General features: G+C 39.2%; 1 protein-coding gene across 5 annotated transcripts in view; it reads left to right on the forward strand.

Annotated features, from left to right (window-relative positions):
* Positions 1-24,957, forward strand: part of EPB41L3 (erythrocyte membrane protein band 4.1 like 3) — a 97,215-nt gene that overhangs the window by 68,713 nt on the left and 3,545 nt on the right. Inside the window, exons 10-24 of one of the 5 annotated variants that reach the window (XM_035564166.2) lie at positions 920-1,017; positions 2,188-2,363; positions 4,924-5,144; positions 8,532-9,098; positions 13,227-13,280; positions 15,236-15,271; positions 15,438-15,503; positions 15,988-16,179; positions 19,533-19,607; positions 20,020-20,121; positions 20,847-21,560; positions 22,078-22,200; positions 22,717-23,109; positions 23,921-24,052; positions 24,469-24,567. In XM_035564166.2, the coding sequence (XP_035420059.1) occupies positions 920-1,017; positions 2,188-2,363; positions 4,924-5,144; positions 8,532-9,098; positions 13,227-13,280; positions 15,236-15,271; positions 15,438-15,503; positions 15,988-16,179; positions 19,533-19,607; positions 20,020-20,121; positions 20,847-21,560; positions 22,078-22,200; positions 22,717-23,109; positions 23,921-24,052; positions 24,469-24,567 (3,048 nt within the window). The remainder of the gene's footprint in view (positions 1-919; positions 1,018-2,187; positions 2,364-4,923; positions 5,145-8,531; positions 9,099-13,226; positions 13,281-15,235; positions 15,272-15,437; positions 15,504-15,987; positions 16,180-19,532; positions 19,608-20,019; positions 20,122-20,846; positions 21,561-22,077; positions 22,201-22,716; positions 23,110-23,920; positions 24,053-24,468; positions 24,568-24,957) is intronic. The other 4 variants (XM_050709056.1, XM_050709057.1, XM_050709059.1 and 1 more) reach the window with 4 other exon arrangements.

The following is a 24,957-nucleotide window of genomic DNA, read 5'->3' on the forward strand; positions in this document are numbered from 1 at the left end:
ATGTAGCTTCCTGTGACCAGGTCATAGTTACTTCTGCAAAATGATCAATGCAGTCCGTTTCAAATCACATTTGATAATAATGTGATTCACCATCCCATGTGTTGCTTCCATCATCTTTATCATTTTGTTGTTTCCTGCCATGTTTCGCTCTGTCAGTTTCCCATAGAGATCCAGGCTTCCTTACAAGTGCCCTTCTGCCTACCTTTTCCCGATCACAGCAACACTATTTCACCTACTCAGCTATCTGCATGTAGCCATCAACATGTTACAGCAGTTGTAGCTGTCACAGCTTTTGCATCTGGAATACAAATCTGCAGCACAACCCGAAGAGGTCACTTAGTGTCCCCAGCCAACTCTTTCAATTACCTGTTCCTTTTCTCATCCTTCCCAGGAGCTAAATTAGCTAAAAATACTGTGATTTACTAACTCTAGTTCTTTCACTGTAATTCTCCTTAATATAGGGCTGTGTGAGACCAGACCAGTCCCAGGAGACTATTGCTCCCCTCCAGGCTATTATCAGGCTTCCTACTGTTCTTTAAACTGGTGAATTTAAAACAACAGGGTTAAAACACTTAAATGTTTTTGTTAGCTTTTTTTTTTCCCTCGGAAATCTCCCAAGTCTTAACTGACCTCTTTGTTACTACAGTGCATAAAACATCACTGTCAGCATCAAAAACCTCTTCCTCATTATCTAATTTTTCCCCAAAAAAAGCAATCCCTGAAAGCTGCCTTTGTTTACTACTCACAGCTTCCTTCCCAGAAAGTAGTCTGTGGAGTATGTATATATATGGTTATATACATGAGACTGTAAAGAGATTATATAGACAGAGGAAATGAAGATGAACCTGTGTACCTGTGCGTAATATCTAAATATAGATGCACGGCATCAAATGTGTACTTTTTCTTTTTTCCCACCTAGTTTGAGCAGTTCGAAAGCACTATTGGGTTTAAGTTGCCAAATCATCGTGCCGCAAAGCGCTTATGGAAAGTGTGTGTTGAGCACCATACATTTTTCAGGTACGTCGATTTCTTTTCCTAAAGGTGTGCCATAAAATGCAACAAAAAAGAACAATCTTGTTGGCAGAGACAAAACTCTTCAAAGCAAATTGTCATTTTGATCAAGAGGTGCCTCTGAGCAGAGAAGGAAAGATTATTGCTCCTTACAAATGTGAAATGTTTCACCCAAATTTTTCATAGTATTTCAATTAGATACTGAATGTTTAAAATCACCATATGATTCTAATTGATTGTTTTGTTTTATCTGTGCCATGATGTTGTCAGTCACTATACTTAAAAAGTCATAGGACTCTTCTAAACTTGTATAGGCAGAACAACTTGTATGGAAAGTTACTGGGAGATATGTGTTAAAATATATATATATGTATGTATACTGGGAGATACATGCAAAAAAAAAAAAACAGAGAAACGTTTTGACTTAATTACATATGAAAAATGCAGACAGTAATCAGCGGTGTAATATTTGGTCCCCTAGAATAAGGAATCCATTGCTGTAATTTTTATATTTCTGAGGAAATTTGCAACTATGCATAAGCAGCTATGCTTTCGACATCTATGAAGACCTGAGAAAAGTTTGGGATAGTGGAATAAATGCAGTAACTAGTTTATGCTGAGATAGTCAGCAAAGAGATTTTTAGCAATGAGAACCCAAAATGGTAAGCTTTTCAGTGGCATGAGAGTGTCCAGTGTTTCCCTCTCAAGATGTTTGGGAGGACTGAAGAATTTCTCTCCTTTCTTAAAACTTTTGGTTCAAGTTGTCTGTAGATTCGTATGAAACACTATCTTAGTATCACAATATCTAAAAAGAAATTGTGCATTTTTTTGTGTGTTTTTGATTTTTCATGGAAAATCAATTTTTAGAGCATAAATTCCATAGTAGGAGAATGGAGCAAACTTAGCAAACGCTGTAGCCATAATACAGTGGGTAGGAAGGCTCTGACCTGAAAAATGTTTGCATCTTTATGAATGGATATGGCCCTGTGGTCTTAGCACTTTAGCTAAGTGATGTTGTATGTGGAGCATTATTTGATCCCTTTCTCAGCACGGACCTGTGAGACACAGCTCCCAATGGCTAATGATATGCAGCAGCGGTCTTCTCCCCTCTGCAGAAGTAGTAGGCTGATCTGTGGAGGAATTGGAGTAATCCCTATATGTCTTGGTGTGTTTTAGGCTCCTGCTACCCGAAGCACCTCCAAAGAAGTTCCTGACACTGGGCTCCAAGTTTCGCTACAGCGGCAGGACGCAGGCTCAGACGAGAAGAGCCAGCGCGCTCATAGACCGGCCCGCGCCTTACTTCGAGCGGTCTTCTAGTAAACGTTATACTATGTCCCGCAGCTTAGATGGGGGTAAGGTCCTCTTAATTGACTTTGCCAAAAGTTACAGTCACCGTGGTCACTGCTTTAAATTAGATGTAAACCTCTTGTAATCTCATATCCCTCGAGCTTCTGCTGAGAGGAGAATGTAAGTACCTGCACGTTCACTGCATACCGGGAACGGAGGCTCTGTCAGTACAGCTGGCCCTTCTGCTCCTAATGACCTGTGCAGCATACAGCTTGTGTGGCAAGAGCGGCACTACTTAAACTTGTTTGCACAGCTGAACTTCGAAATTAGGTTCATGAGGCCTTGCAACTGGAACATTCACCCAGGCAGTAGAGGGTAAAGTAGCAGGAAAGTGTCTCAGATGAAGTGGGATAGGCATCAGGTGCCCCTACAAAGCTTGCTAGCTTTCAACAAGGCATCTTCTGTGTTGTCATGGAGCCTTTTTATAAATGACTGCCTGCAGTGGTTTTCAGGAGCTGTGTCCCACTTGGGAAGCCAAGGAGCCCCGAAGAGATGAGCAGGAAAGCAAGTCCTTGCCCCATGACTTCTGCTCCCTTCCAGGAGGGAGAAAACAGATAAAGACCTGACTGAGGGGCATCAGCAAGGTGGCTCACAGGTAGCCATGAGCAGGATACAGACAAATAATGTCCTGAATTTACTGCTACTGCAGTTACAAAGTGTTTGCCTGAAGGATGTTATTGGGAGCCCACTCTTCATGGGCCTCATTCCTTGGCCTCACCCCTGCAGATCCCTTCCCAGCCTGGGAGAAGATCAAGGTACCCAAATCTGTCACACTGGGCTTGCCCTCCGGAGCAAGTCTGGCTTCAACACTTTGGCAGGATTTACATGAATAACTGTTTTTTTGTTTGTTTGTTTGTTTGTTTTAATTTGGCTTTTTTTTTTTCCTATACAGGTGTTTCATTTAAGTTTATGTTAAAATTCATAAATGAGTTATTTCCCTTCATAGAGTAATAACGCTTGCTTCTTGTTACCTAGTATCTCACTCTGATGAGTCCTACCAGGCTTTGTATGTGCATCACTTTTGAGGGTGTAAGATGGAAAGTAACGTGTGCAGGTTAACAGTAGGTCCTCCTTCCTCCTCTCTTTCTCCGTGATTCATGGAAGTCAAGGTTCTGCTGCTCCTTAGATTAGACCAACATCTGATGCAGTCTCAGCTACTTCATCAGCTGTTACTGTTGTCAGCTATTGAGAGAAAGTAGGTTGCAATTTATTTTTATGGAAAAAAATACTGAGACTAAATTTAGAATCACTACGACTTTAAAAAAGGTGGATTCTCCTGCAGAATATCACCAATGAATTGTGATGAATATAGCTGATGGTGGGGAGGGGGAAAAGCCTTGATTTAAAAGTACTAGTGACAAGCCTTCTTTTCTCCCCCTAAAGATGCTGCTTGTCATTAATTATTTTGGAATCCTCTAATTCTGATGTGCTTCTTGCTCGTTACCAAGCAACTGGTGACCTGATTGCTGTGCATGTGTCTCAAAGCAGAAATTACCCTTCTGCTCTGTTTTGTTTGTAACATCTAAACAACATGTCTCCCTCTACTCGTTTTGCTTTCTCCCACCTCCTGAGCTCATACCCAAGAGACAAGATATCTGAAGGCTTTTCTCGAGCATTTGTTAGACTGCAAGGTTTTTATTATGCTAATTTGTCTAAGTGCAAATGGGGAAGAGAGTTTTTTTTTTTTTTTAATTAATGCTTATGATTTGTTCACTAATGTTGTTACTGTAACACAAACATGCCAGTAATGTTCTGCATTATGATTACGCTGTGATCTTGGCCCTGTGGTTTGCTACGCATGCAAGTCACTTTGCACATTTGAATAGTCCTGGTGAATATGAAATCGGTTACACAGTAGTGAAGAGCAGGATCTAGGTATATATTAATATATTGATTACATTCTATCTGTAAATTTACTATTTATTTTTAAATCCTTCATATATATTTAAGTTTGCTGAATTGTCAAGCATTTACATCCTAAAATATTCCTTCCAGAATTTTTTAGGACAATGAGCTCACTGAACTGACAGACTTTAATACTTGATAATAGAAAGATGACCTTTCTTGATTTTCAGATATTGTGTGTTACATCAATATTGTCATTTCCTACAATACAGTGCATTACTTACCTTGCATTTGATCTGTATTGATATATTCTGACAGATTTAAAAAAAAAAAAAACCTCTTCCATCCCCTCGGCTGATGTCATAGCTGTTTTTCTGTATGTTTTCTGCCTGATATATATGGCAATGCATTATTTTTTCTCTGATGTTTTACTACAATAGCAATGGCTTGCTAACATTTAACAACTGTGTAATGCACACATTAGCTACAGTAATGTGTGTATACACATCCATAATATATGTTTATGCATATGAAAGCTAAATGCTTTGTTTCACGTAAACAGTTTATTTAAATGTATGCACATGCTTCTGGTTTCCTGACACATGACATAGTTGTGTTTTCAGCAATATCTGAATGTTTTACTAACCCAGCTTTTTAATTTTATGCAGCTTCTCAGCAAAAGCTATTTCAGACTTTCCCTCTCTAAATATTTGCTTTTAGCATCAGTGAATGAAAACCATGAAATATACATGAAGGATTCTGTGTCTGCTGCAGAGGTTGGTACTGGCCAGTACACCACAACAAAGGACATCTCTCAGACCAACTTGATAACCACTGTGACGCCAGAGAAAAAAGCAGAAGAAGAAAAAGATGATGAAGAGGGCAAAAAGAAAAGAGCAGAGGAAGTAACCCCAGTCTCGGCAATACGCCATGACACAAAGGTAGAGTTTTTATTTTTTTTTTGTTAAACTGACCTGCCTGGAGAGTGCTTGGAGAGCACAGAATGATTAGGGAGGGAGAAGATACCTAATGCAGTAAGAGGAACATAAAATATACACAGTTATATGTACATGTATATACATGTCTTGAATCAATTTGTATATTTGTATAGTCCTTTTGCATGATGTTGTAAAAGCCAGTTCCTGCCTTGGACTGCTTTTGGAAAAGCAAACATTTATCAGTGTGTTTTTTACATAGCATTCAGGAGTTCTTTATGAAATATCCAGAAAATAGCCTAGAAGTGCATGTTTTGCTCTTTTGGTCTTCAGTTGTACTTTGACATTAGTATGGGCATCAAGTTTTCTATTTCTTGACAGGGCAACAAAGTAGTTCTGTGTCATTGTACATAGCTTTGTGCTTTAAACTATTGTATTTTTCTCATTTCCTTCTCATAGCAGTATGTTTCCCTCCATATATTTCAATGAGTATTTTTTTCCTTTTGGGTATGAATATACTATGATAAACATTTTTCTGGCTTACAAAAGCATTTACTTCCCTATTTTGAAATTTTCACTGAAGAAGATTGTTTTTGTTGATGATTCTCTACTCAGTTGTTAAATTTGATTTGTGAGTCACCAAACCCAATCCCACCACCACCACATGTATATAAAACACACAGCTGTGGATTACATCTACTGAGATATTAAGAAAGTAAATCAGAGGGACAGAGAAGATGCTGTATTTCAGAGACAGATAGTGAAGAGAAATAAGGTAGAATCAGAAAAGACTGAGTGTAAAATGGCATCTGTTTCTTATACATTGAAGAGAAAAAATATGAAATATTGAATCTAGGGTATCATTCAAAGCGTGTTCTATGGAATGCATTTGCTAAATGTGCAAGATTTACTCTCTTCATGTATGAGGAAAAAACTTTACGTATACCTTTATACCCAGAAAACTGTTTATGAATGCAAATCTGAGAGCCTGAACTTCTAGCCTTATCATATAACAAGGTACATATAATGAGCTAAAGATACAGATCCTCAAATAAAAAGCTGCAATTAAGGTACAAAAATCAGAAACAAACGGAATTACTGAAACTGCAGGTAAAGAAAGATTTTCTTTTGAAACTGTGGGCTGCAATTGTGCTATTAAAAAATAATCTTTGTAAAATTTGACTAGGGTCTCCTTGAAACTTCATTAGTTTCTGCATGGAGAAACATGGATGAAAATTAAATATGCAGAAAAAATCCAATAGAAACTAATTCCGTTCCAAGTATTTGTTAATTTAGGTCAATGGAGAGGTTCAGCTGCATTTCAAAGATCATATGTTCCTTATTGATGGCTAGAAACAGAGCTATTTTTAGGAAAACACTTTTCCTAAAATGGTACTTAAACACGCACAAATGAATGAATTTAACCCCCAAGAGGTGGGTTCTGTTTAAACCACCTGTTAACAGAACTTCAGTCCTGTAAGCATATAGAGATCTTAGTCCTGCTTCCACTGGACCTGCCAACAGTTTGTTATTTATTATAAAGAGAATAGGGTCTCAAGAAACACAGGACAAGTTTGCAATCACATTTCTGTTTAAAGATATATGAGTAGGTTTGCAGATTTTCCACTAAGACATTTTATCTTTGTTTTATCCCTATGTGTTTAAGCACGAGTTGTTATTCTAAATATTAATGCTGCAAAGCTGTCCATAAATGAATAGTCTGCATTAGCAAAGAAGATATTTACTTTGGCTTTTTTGCCTTTACAACATAAAGAGAAGTTCTATGTATTTAGCTCACATAAAGTCCTCTGGGTCCATCAGCATTAGATTTTGGTTTGCATTTACTACCTTAAGCTCACAAAGAAGGTATTTGTTGAAGTTAGACTTGATTTTGATTGCTTATTTCTGGAATGCAAAATGCCTGAATTGATAGATATATATTATTTTTTTTACCTGTTCCCGTTAAAGAAAAGATAGAAGCAAAATATTAGCGAGACGGGAATGATCTCCTCCATGTAAATATTGGGCTGAAATCCCATTCCTACTGTTAGTATAACCGGTAAAGGTTAGGCTTAGTAGGTAGCATTGATGCCACCTGTGTATAAAACTCTGATCCAGTCTGTTGGCTCAGATTTTGCACCGTCTTGTGCAGACAAAAGCAGTTTTGGCTTTGAAGTCATTTTGCTCCTGGGAGCTTGGAGTGTGAGTGCAATTGAAATGCCTTTTATAAGCTCCTCAGGAAGACGAGCAGTGGAGGAACTCAGGTACTTATGGTTTGGTCAAAGAGCCAGTTTGTTACTTTACCTAAGTGCACCTACTTGACTTTGGCCAAAATGCCTAATATCCATCAGCATTGTGAAAAATCTATGGTAGGGGGGTATTTTGGTGGCAACTGTTGGCTTTTTTGTGTCTAAAAATTAGTTGTGGCTTCCTGCTAGGGAGTGTGTTGTATGTCAGCAAGAAGCGAGTGCCCTTCTTCTGAGTTACATCCCTGCTTATACCTTTTTTTTTTTTGTCCTTGAATTATCTTAAAGACCTGTTGAATGCCCTACAAATGGTGCATTAAAGCAAAGCCTGTTTGTTGGTAGTTGATACTCTTTGCATTGTAGTAAAATTTGTAGCAAAAGCATTGGGTACTTTTTTGTCTTTTCCCTAGGGGTGAAGAGTCACTTTTTGACTACAGAGATGCTTGGCCATGCATGGGGCCAGCGTGGTGGGGTGCACACAGTGAGGGCAGGGCTGGGCAATGGGGAGAGGTGGGCTAAGGAGATGCTGCTTGGCTAGGTATCGACCTAATACAGTTTCTTCTGACCCCTGCCAAAACCAGAATGTGTTTTGACTAGTTCTAGCATTGCAATGCAGGAATTTGGGCACACAGTTTAAAACCTTTGGGGTCTTAACAATTACTACTGAGGTTCTCCAAGGCGTCTGACCCCAACTCTGTCTCCTCATGACTTGAGTAAGGGCAGCATTACAAGCACTGTTGGTATTAGGAATACATTCCCGTTTCTTTGTTGCTATCCATGTACTTCACATTTGAAAGGTCCTTAAGATCTGAAGCAAGTCGTGCAGAAAGTGGAAATTGGCAGCATCTGCACCTCCACATATGGCCATGAAGAATTTTATTTAAATTGTGTACTACAGATGACTAGACAAATGCTGAACTGAGAAGTTGCCTTTTGTAAGCTGTAACCATTATTCACCAATACGTGTGGTGTGCAGCATGGGAACATGCAACATTTAACTCAGTGAAAAGCTGTGGTGTCAAAGTACTGTATATAATTATATATATATATATCTTATTTATCATCACGGAAGAAAATTAACTAATGACAGTTTTCTTTTTGTCCTTTTGCTTTTGCGCCTTGTTTGCTGCTCTTTCTCTGTCACCAGCCACCTTTGCTTGGCACTGACTCACGCCACTCCTCGCCATCCTCGCAGCCTGGCCCCCATGCATCTTCAGCAAAGCTTCGCAGGAGATGCAAGGAGAGTGCTCGAAAAAAGTCATTAGGTTGCGAGTCGCCTAAAGAGGGTGCTCCAAAGCACGGGGAGTCAGAGACGGACTCCGACAGAAAAGGCAGAGTTTGCTCCACTGAGCAAGACGTGGGTTTCGGCTATAAGCAAAAAGCCAGCAAAGGCGGGACTTTGTTTTCCTTCTCCTTGCAACTTCCCGAGTCATTCCCTTCTCTCCTGGATGACGACGGCTACCTGTCGCTCCCTAACCTCTCCAAAACCAACCTCCTGCCTGCCAGCGTGCAGCATTACCTTCCCATCCGCTCCCCCTCCCTCGTGCCTTGCTTCCTCTTCATTTTTTTCTTTCTGCTCTCTGCCTCTTTCTCAGTGCCATATGCCCTCACTCTCTCCTTTCCTCTGGCTATGTGCCTCTGCTACCTGGAGCCCAAGGCGGCCTCCTTGAGTGCCTCACTTGCCAATGACCTGAGTGACAGTTCAGAGGAAGAGGTGTGTACCTCGGCATCGAACACACTCTTTTTCGTGTTCAGTGCTTCAGTCCTAACCAGTGTTAGATTGCTGCAATAGTGGTCCTACTTTCAGAGCCTCATTTCTGTCTGTGCTGATATGTTAGAAGGAATGGGGTTTTTGGTTTGGCGTTGGTTTTGGTTGATTTTTTTTCCCCTTATTTTTTTTCTTTTTATTTTTTTTCTCGTGTTGGGAGTGCAGCTTGGGGCCCAGGGTTAGGCACAACACTGTGTAAGTGGCTTGGTCCAAACTGTGTCAGCTGATGCAAAGTGACTTGCGCTAAACAAATTGTCACCGATCAGCTCTGAAGTACAGTGTCTGACCCACCAAGATCTCTCCTTTTTCCTATCAGTTCATCCTAGGGCATGTTAGAATAGTCATCTAAATAGTGGGGAAAAAGTACAATTTCATGCATAATTACATATGCATGTATATGTATTTACATAATATAAATAGCTAGTCAATAATAATGAGCACCCTCACCAACTTAAGGGTGTTTGAAATTCAGTCAGGCTCAGCTTTTTGCAAAAGGCCATCAACTGTATCACAAGTCCAGGAGAGGCTTTCTGGTCCAGCAGAACCTGGATCTGGATTTTAAGCCTTAATCCCATCTCTGCTGCTGATTAAATTGTTTTCCCAAACTTAAATCCAATGTATCAGTGAGAGTTCAGACCAGGACAGCTGTTACGGGAGCATGCCACATGGGCCCTTTACCATTTGCAGTGTTAAATTAGCACTGCCAAGATCAATGCCTCTAGTTGCCAGGGTTATCACAGGCAGATGATAAACCAACAGCAGGAGAAGAAGAATCTATAGTGCTTCTGATAGCTATGGACATAATAATATATCCAGAAGAAGAAAAGGAATCTGCTTGTTTAAGGAACAGAGTAACTGGTCTCTGTTTCTGCTGGTACCTTGTTTTTCTCAGTTGATAGAATAAAATAATGAGTTCATTTTTTCTCATTTTTTCCTTTTTTCCTTCATCCTCAAATGTACCAATACATTTTTGCTTTGTATGTAAAAACACCGGATCAGATACTGCAGACCAGCTGGCCATTTGTAAAAGCTGTATGGGCCACTTGTCTATGCCATCGCACTATTGGTTTCAATAAATATCTTGTGCTTCTAAACATTTGTGAAATCTGCCGTTGCTGTTTTTGTAAGACTTGGTGCAGGATTTCATTTCCTTTTAATGGAAAGCCAAAAGTTACATCAATTTATCTTGTAAAAACATGGCCTTTAGATGCTTTTGGCTCCGTAATGCCTAACAAATAAGTAATAATATGTAATTTCTGATAAAAAGCATCCAAAATTTTGCTGTCTCATTTCATGTCCTCACTTTGAGATAGCATTTATGTCTCAATTTGCATTAGCTCTGCACTTGGATTAATCTAATAGCAATAGCAGCATTAATACAGTGCCAGCTCCAGAGGCAATAATGAGGCTGTGTTTATATAATGCATTTGTCTGCTCTTCTTTCAGAAATAAGCATTTCTTTTCATAGTAAAATTAGAAAGTATTGAGCATAAAAATGTACAAAATAGGCTTTTTAGTGTAGCCTTTTTATGACGGTGATTACTCTGGCAGTGCTTTCTGGCAGACAACACAGACTTGTGCCTAATCCAGGGGGTATTTCTTGTTCAAAATATTGCATGAAAGTGAGTATGTTTTAAACTTGGGCATGTCTGCATTACATTGGCAAAACAAATCACAGCAATTACGATCACAAGCTACAGGACGTGCAGCCACAACATCTCAGGAGGTAGCTGCTTTCTCTTCCTTTCCAGCCCCTCGCAGGCTCACGAGCACAAGCAGCGGCTGCCTGCTGTGCAGTGCACTGCAGCCCCTCTCTGATTCAAGCCCGACCTTTCTTACTCCCCGCTGCTGATGGCACCTGCCTTGCTGAGCCTCGTAATTCGCCCTTCCCTGCTCTGCAACAGTCTTTATTTCCAGTAACCCAGTAATTCTGACTTCTGCTCCACGGCTGTTGATTGGCTTGTTAGCAGACATGTATGTTACAATGAACCGAGTTTTATGCCTTATTTAGGACTTCATTGCTGTTATGGGGAAAGAAATTTTTCCCCAAATGTGCTTCCAGCTCACCAAATGCTGCACACAGTGATGCCGAAGGCACTTATAAGAGCTACAGGCTGTATCTCATACCTTGTTGAGCTCCATCCTTCCTTGAACAGTGCATTTGGAGGGAGTCTGCGCAGTCAGAGACAGGATCTGTCCCCTTTGATTTCATTAGTTTCTGCATTGGTACCTTGGTAGATAGCATTGCTATTGACTTTTCACTAACATTCCCAACTTCAAGTTCTTAAGTGCACAGTATGTGCCAGACTCACATGACAGTGCCTTGACACAAATCTTTTAATTCTTTTCAAATGCTTAGGTTTATTATTTCCTTTTTTTTTTTTTTTAATAGTAGCAACAATGCATAGTTGTGTTTTTTTTCATGTTGCCATACAGTTATTTATGTTTTAAAGATGTGAGCTTCTTTGCTAATAAAGAAACAATTTTCAGAGAAACGTTTTGTAACACTTTAGTGAAAGCAGCTTGACCAGATAGGTAACCTATTTTGGCAGTACAGATTTATTTAAAAATAAAAGTGGTCTGTCTAGTGAGTGGTTATTACTTGAAAAATTGCATCTAACTTGCATTCGTGCACTTACCCAATAGTTCAAAATATCTGCTTATTCTTCTGCCTGTCATACAAGTAATACAAATTATTTGAAGAAAGGAATGATAAAGAATAAAGCAGTGAAAACATCAAAAAAAGAATTTTTATGAACCATTGCAGTTGTCAGAAAATGACAGAAGATAGGAAATTCAAACTTAGACTGATCATCCGTGTCTTGCAGAAGGTTGCCTATTTCTCCTCTTTCATACTGATGTGATTTGAGGATGAGATATATTGTCCTGGCCTTAAATTGCCTGCTGGTGTTACTTTAGATTATCTAAGAACCACAGAAAATCGCTAATCAAAACAAAAGCTTTCACTGACGTTAAAACAACTTGTATGTGCCAATCTAGGGCATTAGGGAGCCCTTTCATTACTTAATAATTTTCCGTAAGCTTCTATAACATCAAAAGTTGTCATTCGAGCTGTCTTCTCAGCCTGCAGTAACCTATACTTGACTGTCTATCTACGCCTCAACACTTGGGTTCTCCACTAAAATGTTATTCATGGTGTCAATGTGCTACCAGAGCAAAGCAGGAACAGATCAGTCTGTGCAATGCTGTGCTTTGTTTCCTTTTTATCACTTGTACCCAGTGAGTGTTGTGGGGGGGGGAGGGAGTTATTTTTATTTTTCTCCTGCTTTTGTCCATATTCTTAAATGGAATGGGAAGTATTTTGATTTTTTTTTTTAATAACAGTTTTATTTCTTTTTACTATCGGTGACAATGTCAGCTGCTCTTTATTGGAACCAAGTGGGATCTGAGCCCTACCTACCTTTACTCCATAGGCAGGCAGTAGGTGGGCTGAGGGTATGGTTATTTCTACTCCTTGGTAACGCAGACAGCCTCATAGTATATAAATGTGGAGACAAGACACCTTCTGTACAAATGAGGGGCTGAAAGTCAGGTGACTGTTAAAGTAGCCTTTTTGTTTGTTTGTTTGTATTTCATTATCTTTTCCCCCTCCAGATAAAAAGTCAAGCAACCCATTAATCTATATTGGCTAAAACAAAAACTTGATAAATAATATCCTTTAAAAAAAACATTATGGGAGGAAAAGTTTGTTTAGAAAATATCTTTTTTTTTCTTTTTTTCAAGCCACCTGGCTTTCTTAAAAATAAAAATAAAATCTGCTACTCAAATAACACTTTTCCTGTAACATTTTGTTTGGCTTATAAATTTGTTACAGTAAAGCCATATACTGTGTACAGTACGCCTTGAGTCTTCCTCTGAGTCTGTTCTGTTTACTAATATAGCATTTTTATTTTGCTTCTTTGACTTGTGCGTGGTTTGAAAAGCAATGCTAATGCAGTTCACAGGGATGTTGAATTTAACAGTTCTCCATGTGGCCCACATGTACTGATGAGATGGGTTTATTCTTTATTCCTGCCTTCCTCTTGGAACCTGGTTACTTGACTAACAAAATAGACTGACAGTGAACAGACGGATACTGCAGCTGATGGTGAGACCACTGCCACTGAGGTTTGTACAGTCCCCGGCACCCAGTTAGTGAAGGGGAGAGCCTTTTGCTTCATCTCTCCCCAACCCTACTGGGCATTAGTGCTTAAAATGCATGTCTCTTCCTGCAGTGTAGGATACCCCACTCTGTGCATGTCTGCGTGCGAGCGCGAGAGCCTTCCTTGGCGAGTGGGGTTTTCAGGGCACCCTTCAGATTCATCTTATTTTGGTATTTTATCTGGAAGCTGCAAAGCTCGTGCTGTCTTGCACAGATAGCAAGATAGTAGCAGCATTGCCTATGCAAACACTACCTACCTGGGCAGTAAGGCTGGCCAGGTCATGTCCTGCTTTTTTCTGTTTGTTACTTTGCTCTTGTAATCTGCGGTCTGTTTGAGAGAGGGAGGTTGGGGAAGGAAGTAAAGCAGAGTTTTCAAGTTTTCTAAAAAAAAAAAATAATGGTATTTTCAGATTATAAATATTTTCAATGCGATTAATTTCACGTGTCATCTTCAAAGATGTGTGTACCGCCAACAGTAGGGCAGGTATTGTCTTTAGGTGCGGAACATTTAAAAAGAATGAGTTTTTCTTGGTACTGATAAGCTTCATATCCAACAACATAGTATGTAGACTGTGCAGGCAAATTCAACCGTGTGTGACTCCAGTGAAGTGTATATAATGCTTTCATAATTAATATGGTTGCAGCTGCAAACATGAGCTGAATTTGGTCTGACATCTGGTAGAAGACAGAGCCTTACTGCAAACACTACTGTAGGTTTTCAGTAAGATCTCATTAATATTTCAGACTATTAAAATTATCATCAAGGAAGAATTCTCTATATGACGCATCAGGACAATTCAGCCTTGGCTGTAAATAGAATAGATTTGAACTGAGTTATGAAGCAGTCAACAGATAAAGATCTTTCAATGGGTCATTTCACTAATTAGAACTGTATGAAAAATTAACAATAAAATAGTGGCACAGGCATTAGCAGAATCCACATGGAGTAACAACATAATGTCTGTAGAGGCAAGTCAGGAGCACAAAATGCTTTGAAGTACCTTTTGCACTCTATAGCTTCAGGCTGTGAGCCATACAGAAAGTAAAATATAATCCTAAAACCATGACACTTTAACTGTTCGGTTTATTTAGCAAAAATGCATGATAATTTCCCTATACTCCATCTTTATTTTAGGGGAGAAAATTTTGTGAATCATTTTTCTTATGGACAACTGATTTTCAGAAAGTTTGGTATATTTGCATTTTAAAATTAAACCCTCAGAAAAAGAGCTGCCTTGGCAGTCCATATTGCGTTGCTTTTGAAAATTTGAGCTGAAGTGAATGTGGTATGTGTCCAGTTCCAGAACCATGGCAGATTGATCCTGAAAGAATATATACAGGCTGAATTTGAAATACATTTATATGAATACAAAGTGGGACTGAGGTTAGGGAAATAGCATTTTTAGCAAATAAAATATGGTTCGTTCTGTAGAAAGTGTTGCACATTGTTTATCCTTGATGAGTTACACAAAACATTTCCTGTGGCTCAGGAGATGTCCTCGTATGTTTAAATTTTGGGATTGTAGATTTCCAAAGACCTTGCTGTTGCCGTTTGGTCCTAAACCAGCAGTTACCTCAGCGAGAAGGTCCAACTGCTACTCCACAAATAGCTAGAGGATCTCTGAAAGTCGAGTGCACCTATGGTAATGGAAAATTAAATAATGGAAGTTAAAAAATTATAATGTAAAATTTTAAGGGCAATGTTGAATACTCCTGTGTTCAAAATTAACAAATTTGAAAAGAGGAGGCCTGCTCTGGTTTAGGAGAACTGCGCAGTTAGCTACTGTGTCTACTCATTCTCCTTAAGCTCTTAAAGTAAAAAAAGTGTGATCTGAACCTAGTCCACTGACCAACTTCTCATAAAGACTTCTGTTAATATGAATGGATAAGGTATTTTTTCAAATCTTTCTCATGCTGGCAGTCGGATCAAGAGGAAGACGGAGATCTAAAGGCACAGGTACAGAAACAAAAGGCCCAGTGTTACTGAAGTGTAGATGTTGGAGGTGTTCATATCTCTCAGCATGCTATTGTCAGTTCTCTGTGAAGAAATGTGTAGAAACAGCATTTTATATCCTTTCAATACTGTGTCCCTTACCTTTCCCTTTCTTTTTCACTTCTTTCAGAATAGTCTGATTAAGCGAATACAGGGTGAAAATGTGTATGTCAAACATAGTAATCTTATGTTAGAGGTTGGTATTGGTATATACCAGTGCATGTGCGTACATGTGTGTTAGTTTTAGTGGTAAACTGTGAATCTGCACTATGATGCATGACCTGTGTATTCCCACCTGCTAATAAATTAAGTAGATATTTTTTTTTCTCAGATTATGATGACTCCTCTAACTTGTACTATAAATACATATATTTATGTGCGCGTATGTGTGTGTGCCTCCACGCGCATATGTATGTTTGTTTTAAGCCACTTTACCAGGTGTAAATTAAAGTGATACACATAAACTCTTTAAGAGTATTTTTATACCCACTTGTACAAGATATGCTATGCTGTTACCTTTCAAAATGCCACATTTTCACAGAGTGTTGTGTTAGTGCTGTGCTCCCTGGCTCCCTGAGATGTTACTTTCCTCTTTACTAACCGAGTTACATGTTTTGGCTCTGAAATTTGGCCAGCTTAGGATGTATTTCAAACTGCTCTATTCTTTTAAAACTGTCTAGGACCTAGACAAAACCCAAGAAGATCTGATGAAACATCAGACCAATATAAGCGAGCTGAAACGAACCTTCTTGGAAACCTCCACAGAAACGGCTGTGTCTAATGAGTGGGAGAAGAGGCTTTCCACATCTCCCGTTCGGCTTGCAGCAAGGCAGGAGGAAGCTCCTATGATTGAACCGCTAGTGCCTGAAGAGGTCAGCGTGATCTGAAAGGCTTCACGATGTATTTGTGTATTCACTTTTACTTACAGTAGCTCTCAGGAGATGTTAGAGGCCTCCCCATGTTTGCAGGTGTTCCCTTTTCTCAGGACACAGGCTCTAGCAGCAAAGGTACAAGGAAGAGCAGGTAGCTTGTCTAAATGTATGTATATATGTATAGGTAGAGTGCAAAATTCACTGCAAGCCGCCTGGCAGAATTGGGTCTCTCTAAGGGTGCAAAACACAGGCTTCCTTACAGGTTCATTGAGCTTGAGGAAGTCCAGCCATGCATGAAGAAAACATGATGGTGATTGAAGGGAAATTTAAGTAATGGTGACTGCTTGGGAGCAGTGGCATAGCAGCACAAATGGGGGTACAGTACCAATCCTGACAAGAAAATACAGAGCAAAAGGCAGAACTTTGTCAGTCTTTGAAGGTGAAGAAGAAATAATGATGATAATTGGGCCTGCTTGGCCACTTCAGTAGGGTAGCTGAAAGTTGCTGCCGTCTGCTGGATACCTATTGAAGACCCAGTGCAGATTGCTAAGCGTGCACATTTTCATGCAGTGTGTATGCAGGAAAAAATCTTACCGTGCAGCCTGAAATGTTCACAAGAAACTTGCTGATTAAAAAGCTATGTTTTATTTAGGTTGTGGGTAGATAATGAGATGTAGAGGTAATGATGTAACATTACGGTTGCCTTAAAATGTATAGGTGTTCAAAACAAGCAGAGAGTGTCTTAAGTCTAGTAGAGCAAACAGAAGCCTGCTTGTGTGGTATGCATGAAGCTTAATTTTTATTCCATTGTGGTTATCTGGTTTCTGTTTCACAGGAATCATCTTTATATTTACCACTTGCTTTTTAGGACCGGTAACTGCTCCTAAAATTTGCTTCTGACACCATTTCAATGATTTACTGTTGTAAGGAACTCAGCAAGATTGGCTAGAAAGTATAATTCAAAAGAGTCTTCTGCTTTCCCACCTTAGAGGCTGGCACTGCAGACCTGTAACTCTCTGGGGAGGCATGCAGATAACATGTCAACTTCTTCATCTTCCTGTTAGGGTAAGGGATGTTGCCAAGAAAAAGGCCCCTCTTTTCCCACGTTATATCCATCTATCCAGTGTCTGATAGAGGCATCTGACTTGCATTAGAGTGGCCATCAGGTTGTACTAAAATACTGAAAAAACTGATTCAGTGCCCAGGGCTTACCTTTTAGAGAGAGCAGTAGTGTGATGGGAGTACTAATTTTACTCCTGCTGTCTTGTTCAGGAATCATAATAGATCTTACAAACACGTTAATAAGTTTGTAGTTGAAAATACAGGTTTTCTGTCTTAAAAGAAAGAATGTAATTATAATAAACAGGATGCATCTAACATATTAAAGATGTGAGGAACTGTTGAAAAGGGAGCGGCTGGTTAGCTGAGCCTGAATCAGAGGAGTGTGGGTGAAACAAACGTAACCCCTGAGTTTGTTTCATGTCTTTATTATTATGCAAATTTAATAACAAAATGTTTATTAAAAATGCACGGGCATGGCAAAACATTACAGTTATGTAGGCTTTGCCCTGAGGAAAAACTTCCTAACTTAACCATTCATTTGGAAAGGAAAAGGGCAAGAGATATCCCCATCTGGTAACTCTCTTACTGGATGAAAAGAACTTCCTCAAAAGCAGTGTCCAGTTGTTATATCTTACATGCATCTAAGTAAACTACAGCTGTCCCACAAAACCTCATTCAAATGAAGGTATTTCTGTGAAAAATATGAGTGCATTTGAGCTACCAGAGCCTAACCCTGGGGTGACTTCTGGCACCACGCTGTAGGTGACATCTGACCATTCCTTCTGTCTGTGTTAAGTGGGATGGTTTCAGTTTGCATGTCCTGCTTTAAGCCATGCAAAGTCAAAATCAGCACCATGTCATCTACAAAGAAATGCATGGGCAGTCAGAATTTAGAGCGCTTAGACCCACAGTAGCTCAACATAGTCAAGGAAGCTACATGTTAATTCAGAATAGCCACTTTAAAAGTGTATTCAAAGCTGTTACAACTAGTTCTTTAAGATTAATATAATAAAACAAGAACAGAGAGGAAAATATGCCTTTTCAAAATGTGTACTTTGAGTGTTTGGCATGTTTGTGTTTGGTCAGACTGACTTTAAGCCTGCCTGGTCACCAATTGGTTTCTCACAATAGTAGGAGAAATTCTTTGGTTTTATTTAGTTATGAGAAATTGTTTTAAATGTCTGCTATAATGGAGGTTAGATAGCTGCAGAACATGAAAGCCATCATATTAACAGATTCCTTAACAATGTTTAGTCTGGCCTGGATTGAATTAAACCAGCACTTTAGAAATGAAGAAGTTATGCCTCTCAATGCAGTCAGGTAGCTGAGTCGTTTCTCCCTTTCCCTCTCTAGTTTCTAGAAGTTCTGTATCTTTCTTTAAGTGTGAACCTTTCTTCCCAAGTACAGCGGCATATATGAATTTAAAATGGTACCTTTTTATCATGCAATTGTATTGCTTGCATTTACACGTCTAAAGAGTACACCAGCCTTTAAAGTGGATTGAAAGGGGTTGGCAAGAAATCTGCTTTGCTATGTGGGGGCTTATGTGCTCCAGCCAAATGAAGAAGGTGGCCAGCCCAGAAGAAGGGAGAATGGCCAAGAGTGTCTGACTGAGAAATACATATGCCCAGGCTTGAAAGGCTTAGGAAATTGAGACTTACCGTCATTTTAAAGTTTCCCAGTTGGTCAATTTGCAGAGAAATTCTCATTATTCTTACAGCATTGGGAAAGCACAGATGGGGTAAAGCTAAGGAGGAATTGTTGCCATGTTGTATCAGGTAATACAGCAATGGTTAGCTTCCTGCATGTGGAAAAGATTCTGAGACCTCTTATACCTGTAAGGAGAAAGGGCAAGCCAAAATCTTTGCAGAGCACACCTTCTGTCTGCTTCACCAGAGAAAGCTGTAAACTCAGGAAAAAGATAAAGCCTGGGTAAGGTGGAGGGTCCTGTTCTTTGGCTGTTGATGGAAGCCATGTAAGTTGGCATCAGACACATTTAAGTGAGTAACAGGATGAATTCAGGTGCATCCACACCTGAGTATTACTCAATTTGCTGTTTTTCCTGCTATACAAACTGTATGCTCATGTCCGCTTTGCATTCATCTGAATGCCCTTAAAAGGGAGAGACTGTTTGAAAACCTCTTTGGTGTTAAATTATTCTGTGTAATTCTGTTTCCTAACTTACCATGCAATTAATAATTCATAGAGTAAAGAAGTCTGATAAGCTATTCTATAGCATAGTGGTCTATATGCCCTCCATTTACTAAAACCATTTATTCCCCTGACATTAGACCAAAGAAGAAAGAGAAAAATCAGAAAAACTCATATTTTTGCAGAAGGGAGGTACTACATTCCTTGAAATGCAGGTAAAAATAAATCATACTTTCTTGAAATACGGTCAGATAGGCTGGCAATGATTTATTATTGTATTATCTTTTTTGCTTTCCAAGCCACTTTTTTTTTTTTTTTTTGCTATTAATTTCATAAGTTCCAGAGCCAGATGTAATCTGGGCCTAAATTCTGAAGAATGAGGCCCCTCCAGAGCTTACGACTACCTAATAGAGATTGATTTCTCCCCTAGTTACAAATCGACCTGTGTAGTGCTGTTTGTGGATATTGTTTGCAGTTGTGCATGCATTTCCAGCACAATTCACAATGAGAACGTTATGATTAATGGGGCACTTGTGTCATTAGAATGAATTTCCTATATACTGTCAAGTGAATTCAGATTATGCTGAGTGATGGTGAACTTTGTGTTCTTATTGGTTTTTCTATTAGCCAAGTGTGATAGAGAAGAAGCTGCAGGAAGGAGAGTCTGCTGGCACTTTGGTTACTTCTCATCAAATCATTATCCAGAAAAGTATCCCACCATCCCTAGAGGTTATTTTTAATTCATTCAATTTTAAAAAAACACATTTGCTTAGTTAAATACTGAAGTTACGGTCTTGTGGTCAAATAAGTGGATGCTGACTGCACAGTCAAAGCAAATCGCATAGCATATTTGCATAAGGAGAAAAAAAGACATTGCCTTAAGTTCAGTTCAGTATCTTCAGTAGTATGAAGTTCTCTGTGTTGTGCTATTAAATTTAAATAATGCTGAAGGGGGCTGATGCTTTCTAACAAAAGCAAGGAAATTCAGTGCAGACTACAGCTACATACAAGTGCATACTATTCTAAAACCTCATCAAAAGTGTGTTTGTGACAACTGGGGAACAGTTGAATGGGCTTATTTGCCCTATTTTTGTAACTTGTTTTCAACTGTAGCATTACAAACCATTGTGATATATGGTTTTTAACCTCAGGATGGTTCCAATCACCATTTTACTTTGCTTCAAGTTACTGCAGACATAGTGTGGCAAAAGTATTTTTTTTGTGTCTGCATTATATGGGCCTCTAAGGGGAGGAAACCTACAAAGGAAATCATACTTTGCCTAAGGTGATATTGTTTATCGGTTTGATAACTGCTGTTAAGAAGTTCAGTGGTAAAAGTTATATGCTTTCAGAAGAGGCAACATTGATTTCTTAAAAGACTTCATACTTTAGTGCTTCTGAAGCACAGATAAACCTTCAGATATTCTAATTTAGCTTTTGTATCTCAAATATAGGGCACTGAGGATTGGGTTATTATAGACAAAATGCCCTCTGAGGTAGTTGATGGTGAATCGAAAAAAAATGTGACGTACAAAGTAGTGACTGTGAGCAGTAAAGCTGGCATTCCACCTGAGCTATTAAAATCCAGTACCATTCTGATGCAGAGCTTTGAAGACTTGGAGAGTGAAATACAATCCAAAGAGGAGAATAAGCAGAAAATGTTCACCCTAGGAAAGTCCTATGATACCATGTCCGGGAAAATTGTAACCATGACAAGTAAAGCTAAAGAGGGAGAGAAAACAGTACAGCCTTCTGTAGAAGTTTTGCAAAAAATGGAAAGGGAAGTGCAAGAATCTGTGAAAATCGTTCCAGTAGTGGCTGAGTATGGGATCGTAGAGCATGCCACTGATGAGAAAGCCAGGAGGGGATCCGACGTGCAGAGCACAAAAAGAAAGCTGTCCGACTCCCTGACACCTATAAAGGAAGCAGAATCTCAGTTGCAGAGTCCTGAAGAAGAGAGTTTGAAAAAGACACCAAAGATGGATCAGGATTTGCAGTTACATGGTACACTGGGAAGTTTGCAGCTTGGCAAAGCAGAAAAACACCCTGACAGTGAAGCTGTAAAAGCAGGGGCGTTTGCCCGGAAAGAGTGGAGATATTCCAGAGAACAACCATTTACCATTGCTACTGCTCACTATGTTACTGAGTCGTCTGCATCAAAAGTAGTGGTAACAAGTGGCTTTGACTTCACGCCAAGGGTTTAAAGATTAAAGCATGACTTCTTTTAGGCAATACCCTCACACTACCCTACCTTTCAGTTCTGCTGCCTGGCTTTATGTTGACAGCAGCCAACCCAGCTTATTTTTTTTCTCATAATTTGAATCCGTACCACGGTCTAAAGCAGGCATTATATAAGGCTTTCAACTTTTCTGGTTTATTTAAAGATCCATGTTACTGAAATGTGGTATTGCTGCTGTTGCTTGTTAATCAAAGGGTAAAAAGGTTTGCTTGAACCAGCAAAATGCCAGTGCTAACAACTATGCTTTGTAACTATTGCTTACTACAGCCGTTATGAATCTGCTCTAATTTATTTTCCCATTCTTATCCTGTTTCCAACCTTTGTGTGCCCCTGCAACCTTCTCTTCCTTTCCTCTGTCTCTGGCTCCAGTTTTGTCAATTAAAATGTCTGTGCATGTGGGTCTGCCTTTCTCCTGTGTATGACTCTCCATTTCTTTGTCTGTTTAGACTAAACAGTCCACTGGTGAAAAAACCTTGGATGGCTCAGATATCTTCAGTTTAATAGAGTCCGCCAGAAAACCAACAGAGTTCATAGGAGGGGTTACTTCTACTTCACATAGCTGGGCTCAGGTGGCTGTTTGATTCCATCCGTCAATGTTATAAATGCACACTGATTACTTTGTTTTTTCTTTTGTTTCCTGTTTTTATGCATAGCTCAGAGCCTGTATAACTAACACATGGACTCATGGACTTGCTGTGCCTTTTCCTTTGTTACAACAGACCACAACAGAAACTTCACCAAAAGGAAAAAAAAAATTTTTTTTTTTTCTTAATCTCATTTCACTTTATTTTGGTCATTTTACAGGGTGCTGTATTTTGCCTTTATAAACCTCGCACAAAACTACCAAGAAGAAAAACACTGACATTTCTCTTCACCTTTAAAAATTGTAATTCTTGCTTTATTTTTCATTTCTATTATGCTAATAAGGTCCTCAGAGTGAAAATCCATCAATGCGAGAGAAATAAATTGGCAAAATGTAATACCCCATTTTTATTTATGTTCACAGTACATTAAGCTGAGGAGCTGCTCTGAGTACCGTTGTCTGCTTCTGACATTGAGGTTTTTTTTTCCCTCTTTCCCTACAGAGAATAGACACAACGACATCTCAGGAGACAGCTTCCAGTGAAATGAAGCAAGCAGCTCAGCCACACCAGGATGCAGTGACGAAGGTTGTACAGGAGACTGTGGTTATCGAGGAGAGACGTGGGATGAATGTGCATGCAAGTGGGGATCCTGCTAAAGTGGCTGGACTTGTGCTGGATGCCCAGGCTCAGGCAGCATCTGCGGCAGCTGCTAGCGCGAAAGGGAAGGAGGGCTCTGCTGTGACTGAGGGGGCTAAAGAAGAAAAAAGGGAGGAGGCTGATAAAGCTGTAACCAAACAGGAAGGCGTTGCTGCTGCTACTTCTCATGAGCAAGTGGAGGAGCACAGTACAACAGTTCACGTTTCAGATTCTTTGGAAAGAAAACCTCATTTTGAGGTAACTCATTATTAAATTAGTTATTGTGCTGAGTTGTAAATGTATGCAGTAGTGGACTAAATCAATTCCTCTCATGGAAAGTAAAGAGTACAAGGCTTGTATGATTGCATCTTTACAGCAGGCAGTTTGTTTCTCCTCTTATTTCCTCCTTGCATGGCACCTGCAAGGCTTGTCGCTGGTTTCCATCCTTGGCAAAATGCCATGCATATTTTACCTAAAAGCGCTTTTCATGCTGCAGAGAAATACCTAATTTGGTGGCTTTTTATGCAATGGATAACAAGAATTCAGCTGGCATTTGCTTTGGGAAAGTCCATCAAGATTGGCAATGTTCACATGTCCTCAAAGACAGAAAATATTTTTTTTCTGTGTTTGCTACAGTTGTTAAATTATTGTACTATGTCTCAAGCAATCCAGGCTTCTTACGTTAGCCCTATTTGCAGAATTTCAAGAATTATTTTGCAGAAGGGGAAAAAAAAAAGCTTGTTTTTCTCTCTCTTTTTTTTTTTTTTTCTGAGCCCTGAATGGAAAAGTAGGCCTGAATAGGATTTATTCTCTTGTCACTCTGAGAAAATGTGTAAAGTTTACATCTTTCCTGAAGTTTGTTTTCCTGAAATCCAGGATAGTGTTAAATATTGCCAGCATAATATACATGTATGTACCATTATAATTAAGAAATTCTCTCTTTTATTTTCCTAAAAATGCAGAGCACTTATTATTCATCCTCCCTTCTTTTCCCATGCAAGAATATATTCTGAGAAATTAAGAAGCTTTAATAAATGTTCCAATTCCTTTTTTTTTTCTGTTCACACAGTCACCAGTTGTGAAGACTGAGACTATCAGTTTCAGTAGTGTTTCTGCTGGGGGGGAAAATCTTGAAATTTCAACAAAGGAAGTGCCGGTAGTCCATACAGAAACAAAAACCATTACATACGAGTCTTCACAGGTAAGAAATTCTGCAAAAGCCAGGGTCTAATTTAACATGACCTTAAGGAACCCATGTTTCTTCATCCATGTTTAAGTGTATGCCTTAGTGTAAACTGTTGTAAGTTGTTCAAGTATTAAATATTAGCACAAGGAGGATGTACGTAATTATAGCATATCTGAAGGTCACTGTCATGTCCTGATGTAGGGCTTTTTGAGAACTCTGATGAAACTGCAGGTGTCAAAACCACACTATCTCATCTGTCTTTCCAGAAGTGGTGTCGTTATGCAGAGAGAAATACTGACACATGATCATCCTAACAGCAATTATTTCCCTTTTATTAAGTATTCTTTTTATGAAGAACAATAAAAATAGGGAAATTCAGTTCTCTCTCTGTGCAGGAGCATGTTTCTGATGATTGTTTTTTGGTTCTCTAGGTGGATTGTGGTGCTGACTCAGAACCAGGTGTGCTGATGAGTGCACAAACCATCACGTCTGAAACCACCAGCACTACAACCACTACACATATCACCAAAGTGAGTCCTCTGAAATCTAGGAGATTTTTTTTTTCAGAAGGAAATAAGTTTTCTTAGCTTTTGTTCTATTTATTTTAAAATATGGACGCATGTTTATAATCTCTGGACAAAATCCTGTCTATTTTGTGTACTTGTCTTCATTCACCTGTCTTTGGGTGTACTAGCTTGATTAACCTATCATCCAAGGACTTGACAGCAGTCCCAAAAAACATAAACCCTTAGGGTATGTCTACATAAGCATAAAATATTGCTGTGCAGAAACACTTGAATTAGCTGCAAATACTCTCTGAAACTGGGAGCAGTGTAGCCATATCGGTATCAAGTGATTGCAATGAAGGAATAATTTTCTTGAGTGTGAGGGTGCATTGACAGGACTATACTGCTTTTGAG

The sequence above is a fragment of the Cygnus atratus genome, chromosome 2 (assembly GCF_013377495.2).
Source record: "Cygnus atratus isolate AKBS03 ecotype Queensland, Australia chromosome 2, CAtr_DNAZoo_HiC_assembly, whole genome shotgun sequence".
Lineage (NCBI taxonomy): Eukaryota > Metazoa > Chordata > Aves > Anseriformes > Anatidae > Cygnus > Cygnus atratus.